This window comes from Odontomachus brunneus, unplaced genomic scaffold (genome assembly GCF_010583005.1).
Source record: "Odontomachus brunneus isolate Ranch 3 - 2012 unplaced genomic scaffold, Obru_v1 Obru_scaffold_274, whole genome shotgun sequence".
Lineage (NCBI taxonomy): Eukaryota > Metazoa > Arthropoda > Insecta > Hymenoptera > Formicidae > Odontomachus > Odontomachus brunneus.
This window is the reverse complement of record NW_022639724.1, coordinates 2,806-8,892: the sequence shown is the minus strand read 5'-3', so window position 1 is coordinate 8,892 and position 6,087 is coordinate 2,806. Positions and strand designations below refer to the sequence as shown.

The window sequence follows — 6,087 nt, the reverse complement described above, 5'->3', positions numbered from 1 at the left end:
ATATATATATATATATATATATATATATATATATATATATATATATATATAACGAAGCGAACGGTAAAAAAGACAACCATTATTTTTATTTTGAGTGCTTATATTCGTTGTAAAGCATTATTTGCTTAAATTATTTGTAAAATCATGTTTGCTCCTTCTTCAACATAAAAATTATATATTCTCATTTATCTAATAGAAATATCTCCTTTTTATACATTTTATATTTTCAGCAAGACGCGATGTACAAGTAATGCCGCATTTAATTAGTAGTTACAATATTCACAATTCATAGGGAAAAGGGATAAGGAATGCACGGAATCCTTTTCGTGTAGCCTACATTACACGTTCGTGTCATAACTTCGTAAAAATTGTTTTGTTTCGCAACTGTTTCTTATTATCACAAATAGTGTGGATATGGATGGTAAAAAATAATGATATTAGAAATAATTATAAATAATTATCGCAAGTGTTATGCCAAGAACACTACGAAAAATACAAAGAAAAATATCAGAACTGCAAATATCTTTATCATTAGCCACCTATTGTTCGTCACAGACTGAAAGTACTTTAGAATTTCAGTGTGTGCAGCTTCCACATTCAATTCGGTATCCTCTATATTGCTATCTATCCTGTAATTCAATATTTTTTTCAATTAGAATTTTACGTCTCTGAAGTCTCAATATATAACTATAACATTTTCTTCAAATAACTCTGTTCTTTTCACATTAAAGATATTTTTTACCTTTCGACCATTTCTTCTTGTTCTTGAACCATATGTGCTAATTGCTGGAAAATACCACCTAATTCGACTATAGTGGATTCTATGTTCTGCATAGTTTCAGCTCGTGATTGGACATAGGCATCCTTTAAAAACCATATATATATATATATATATATATATATATATATATATATATATATATATATATATTTGTTATTTTATGCTTTAAATTACTTTGCGTATATTGTCGATACTTACAGTATCATCTTGTATAGCTTGTTGTATTAATTGATGATTTATTGTTGGCTCCAAGTTTATCGCGACTGCATTACTAGTTTCTTCCTGTAGTAACAGAGAACCTTGTCTTCCTGAAACAACACTCGGAGGGAGCATAGTCGATAGAGATCCTTGAGTAAATTGCTGTCTCCTGCTTTGCTCTTCTCTCATATTCTGTGTCCAATAATTTATTCATTATTAAGATTCGACTGTATTCTTTATTTTACTAATTTTTCACAGTATAATTTTCTAGTTTCTCCATTGATAACAATGCAACTTGATAAAAGGAATTAAAAATATATACAATAACCTATATATGATTGTGTAATATGGGTTATATATCTTGCTCATATTTGGAAAAATATAAATTAATCAATATTGTGCTAAAAAAATTATTTTATAACGATAATCTTTGTAAAAGAATCAAAAAATACTTTAAATATATTTTAAAATATACCTCAGAGCGAACTTCTAAAACAGTTTTGAAATTATTAGACATATTTGCTAGCTTTGATTGCAATGCCATCACGATCGAAGAAGAATGTGAAGCAATGTGATGACTTTGAGAATATCCAAAGCCTTCTTTCTGGGATTTTCCAAGCTCTTGTAGTTTTCCAATTTGAATATTCAAGCTTTTCAGGTCTGTTTTTATTATATTAGTAAGTTCTTCAATCTCCATTTGTCTGTCATTGAATATGGACTTCTTTTTGGCCACTACAATACATAATGCTAGTTAATATATTCTTTCTTGCAACTTTTATAATATAAAGATTTTTAGCATCTTTTTGTTATATTTAGTTCTTCTATACAAAAAGTGTTGGCTCCAGGAGCAAGAAATAAAATGTTAATCAAGACAAATTTCTTTGTAATAAAGATATAGATCAGCTGTTTACTTTTATATCTGATACTTTTACATCACAGTCTGATATAACTTATTGTAAGCGACTGATACGTTTGGATTCTTACATAGGGCAAGCTTTTCCAGTTTGGTATATGTGCTGGCGATGTTTTTGCCTATGTTTTTGGCTGTCATCATGAAATTCGAGTAGCTTTGTAACTGGCGCGCGCGGCGAGGATTCTGTATTGTCGCACCGACGGCAGCGGTCCGCGCAGCGGATCTGCTCTGCATTGAGCGAATCGCGTTGACGAACTCGTTAGTCCTGTCGCGGGACGTCATCGTCATCGTCGTCGTCGTCGTACTAGTATTTTGCGATTTTTTGTCTGAGACGATCCCGCTCAATAGTTCGCTACTCGCATCGTCATCGTGACAATGTAGCCGTTGTTGCGGTCGCGAGCTGTTTTCCGTATTCGTAGTCACAGACTCGCGATCTACTTCGGATCCTAGGACATTCCGTCTGCGTGCTCGCATCGCATCTTCTCAGCCTTCACCATGTGCGCGCGTGGATCCCGACTGCCGCGAAGATCAGTAACACTCGGCCCAACGCTCGTCGCGTCAACAGATTGCAACGGCGACGGACACGTCTACACGACCCCATATGACAGCTCGCGACACGTACTAATATGACATATGAGGTTTGTTCGCGTCGCTAGCACTTTTGATATTTTTGCATCTAATGGGTATTTTCCAGCTACGTTACATTAAGCTTGTTCTTTGTAGTTGCATTGCTGGGCAGCGATCATGTAACTTTTCCCCTAGGGCGGAAACGTGAAAAGTGAAAAGTTTCACGTGAACGCGTAATCACGTAACTCGGCGAAACGTGGAAACGTGAAACTTTTCACGTGAACTTGTTATGAACATGAAATGTGCTGGCGGAAAAGTGAAAATCTAGTGACATGATGAATGCGGAATATATTATGCTACTGCTGTGATGAGATACATGTAACATAACAATCCTAAGGTTATAGCAATGGGCGCATTCAGTAGAAAAAGCGCTTAGTGAGCAATCAACGATTATTGGTTCTTGCTATTAGATCCCTAAATCTAGACCAATTACATTGACAAATTACTCAACTGTTGTGCAACTGTTGAGTCTGCTGAATGCAGCCAATGGCCGCGTTCAGTAGAACAAGTGATCAGTAAGCGCTCAGGGAGCTCTTGTATATGATTTGGCATATACTTTTAGATCTCCAACTATACTCCAATCAGATGCAAGAGCTCACTGAGCGCTTACTGATCACTTGTTCTACTGAACGCGGCCAATGTTTTTAAGGTTAATATGTTCTACAGCCGATGGATATAGCTGATTTGGCCGATATTGAAATCATATAAGAACCATGTTTAGTGATTTGTGCTTTTCACGCATAGAGTTAAGCCCGTATCAGACTACGGATTAAGATTGAGATTGAATTGAAAATTGGCCAATCAGAGCAAAGTTCACCAAACTTGAGCTTAGTGAATTTTGCTCTGATTGGCTAATTTTTAATTCAATCTCAATCTTAATCCGTAGTCTGATACGGGCTTTACTTGATTGCGTGAACAATGAAAAAGTTTACGTGAAATCGATAGAGCGAAAAGTAAAGCTGGTGGCACATAGAAAAACTTAAGCAGTAAGACGTAAGCAGTAAGCGAATCAGCCAATCACAGTCGTTGATTCTTGGACCGTAAGAAGAATCAATGACTGTGATTGGTCAATTTGCTTGCTGCTTACGTTTTACTGCTTAAGTTTTTCTATGTGCCATCAGCTTAAAAAGTGAAAAGTTCCGCTCAAAGTTACGTAATCGCTGCCCTGAACTAGTGCAATAAGCTATAGTAAGAAAACGTATATTTGACTTACTTCAATATATTACACCAGTTCAGCAGTGCAGTTACAAAGAACAGGCCTATTGTTGGTCTGTTCTTTTCAGCTGCACTGCTGAACTGGTGCAATAAGTTAAAATGAGACAAGTATATGTTTTCTCACTCTTACTTATTGCACCAGTTCAGTAGTGCAGCTGAAAAAAACAGACCACAGATCGAAATATTTTATAAGATAATAAACTGGTTTTGTTTAACAGTGTACGTAGTTGGAAAGCATCCACTGGCTTTTGAGCATTAGACATGCGCGCGCGCAATGAACGAAATTCAATAAGGGTGCGTTTAAATAGAGGAAGAAATAGCGGAACGGAACAGTTACGGAAAAGAGATATAGTGGGAGTCAGCCAATCAGAGTAATCCCGTTTTTATTACGTTCCGTTGTTTGATAGATGGGTTTCACATGGTACGGAACTGTTACGGAACGGAACAAAAACGGAAAAAATTCTAACCTATCGACATCGAAAATTTGTGAAGTATAATGAAGTGTGTCCGGTTTATAACGTGTTTTTCGTGGGAACGTCCCAGATGCGTACATTGACAAACGGACACAGCCAATCACAACGCCGTATGCCTAGAGATATTCTAGAGACTCTATAAACAACGACATATGATTGGATGTGTCCGTTTGTCAATGTGTGTATCTGGGACTCATTCTTTTTCGCGACGGAGAAAATGAAAAGACTTTATTATGGTAAGTCAGCGAATGTTTGAGAAATATTATTGATATTTAGTTATATATATCAATGAAACAATGTTTGAACAATGTTTGAATTTTCAATGTTTGAAATGTATCATTGATATAATTGTTTTGTTCCGCTATTTCTTTCTTCATCTAAATGCACTCTAATGGCTCCTGCCCACAGGACGCGGCAACACTTGCCGCACGGCGGAAGTTTGTGCGACAGCGAATCAATATGCTGCTTTCCGTAATAACCTTCTAGCTCTTACGGAAAAACAACATATTGATTGGATGTCGCGCGGACTTCCGCCGCGCGGCAAGCATTACCGCGTCCTGTGTGCAGGAGCTATTAAACAGCATAAGATCTCTTGAGGACGTCCTAAGAACGTCGTGAGGATGAAGAAATGTTTTCAGGACTTCCTCAGGAGATCTTATGCTGTCCAATGGCTCCTGCACACAGGACGCGGTAATGTTTGCCGCGCGGCGGAAGTCCGCGCGATACCCAATCAATATGTTGTTTTTCCGTAGGAGCTAGAAGATTATTACGGAAAACAGCATATTGATTGGCTGTCGCGCGGCGGAAGTCCGCGCGATACCCAATCAATATGTTGTTTTTCCGTAGGAGCTAGAAGATTATTACGGAAAACAGCATATTGATTGGCTGTCGCGCGGCGGAAGTCCGCGCGATACCCAATCAATATGTTGTTTTTCCGTAGGAGCTAGAAGATTATTACGGAAAACAGCATATTGATTGGCTGTCGCGCGGCGGAAGTCCGCGCGATACCCAATCAATATGTTGTTTTTCCGTAGGAGCTAGAAGATTATTACGGAAAACAGCATATTGATTGGCTGTCGCTCGAACTTCCGCCGCGCGGCAAGCATTATCGCATCCTGCGTGCAGGAGCCATAAGAGGTTATGTACAGCAAGTCCGCTGGTACGTTTCGTTCCGTAAAATCATTGTCATGGGGAACCCGGCGACGAAGCAACGGAACGGAGCGATAGCGGAATCATTCTCATTGGTTGCCTTTCATCTAGTTTTTTTCCGTTACTGTTCCGTTCCGCTACTTTTTGCTCCATCAGGGGGTCGATTGTGTATCTCGAAACGAAGTGAAAATTACAAAAGTGAACAAATTCACTAGACATTGACCAATGAAGTTACAAATAGTCTAGTAAATTTGCTCACTTTTGTCATTGGCTGCATTCAGCAGACTCAACAGTTGCACAACAGTTGAGTAATTTGTCAATGTAATTGGTCTAGATTTAGGGATCTAATAGCAAGAACCAATAATCGTTGATTGCTCGCTGAGCGCTTTTTCTACTGAACGCGGCCATTTTCACTCTGTTTTGAGATACACAATCGACCCCAGGGCAGCGATCATGTAACTTTTCTCCTAGGGCGGAAACGTGAAAAGTGAAAAGTTTCACGTGAACTCGTGATCACGTAACTCGGCGAAACGTGGAAACGTGAAACTTTTCACGTGAACTTGTTATGGCTCCTGCACACAAGACGCGGTAATGCTTGCCGCGCGGCGGAAATTCGTGCGACAGCCAATCAATATGCTGCTTTCCGTAATAACCTTCTAGCTCCTATGGAAAAACGACATATTGATTGGCTGTCGCGCGAATTTCCGCCGCGCGGCAAGCATTACCGCGTC

General features: G+C 38.6%; 1 protein-coding gene across 1 annotated transcript; it reads right to left on the bottom strand.

Annotated features, from left to right (window-relative positions):
• Positions 1-158: 158 nt before the first annotated feature.
• On the bottom strand, positions 159-2,366 carry LOC116853049 (syntaxin-5). The gene is made up of 5 exons (XM_032833902.1): positions 1,964-2,366; positions 1,455-1,711; positions 980-1,171; positions 743-864; positions 159-629 (listed from the first exon to the last, which is right to left on the bottom strand). Exons 1-5 carry the CDS (start codon positions 2,364-2,366, stop codon positions 470-472), a joined length of 1,134 nt encoding a protein of 377 aa, XP_032689793.1. The 3' UTR covers positions 159-469.
• Positions 2,367-6,087: the final 3,721 nt, after the last annotated feature.

What these genes read in the sequence shown, in the direction of transcription:
- LOC116853049 (XM_032833902.1), bottom strand. Translation starts at nt 2,366, where the DNA reads ATGCGAGCACGCAGACGGAATGTCCTAGGATCCGAAGTAGATCGCGAG. An exon ending in ACTGGAAAAGCTTGCCCTAT is followed by an intron (nt 1,712 to 1,963) that starts GTAAGAATCCAA and finishes TATGTATTGTAG; the next exon opens with TGGCCAAAAAGAAGTCCATA. An exon ending in TTTTAGAAGTTCGCTCTGAG is followed by an intron (nt 1,172 to 1,454) that starts GTATATTTTAAA and finishes TATTGGACACAG; the next exon opens with AATATGAGAGAAGAGCAAAG.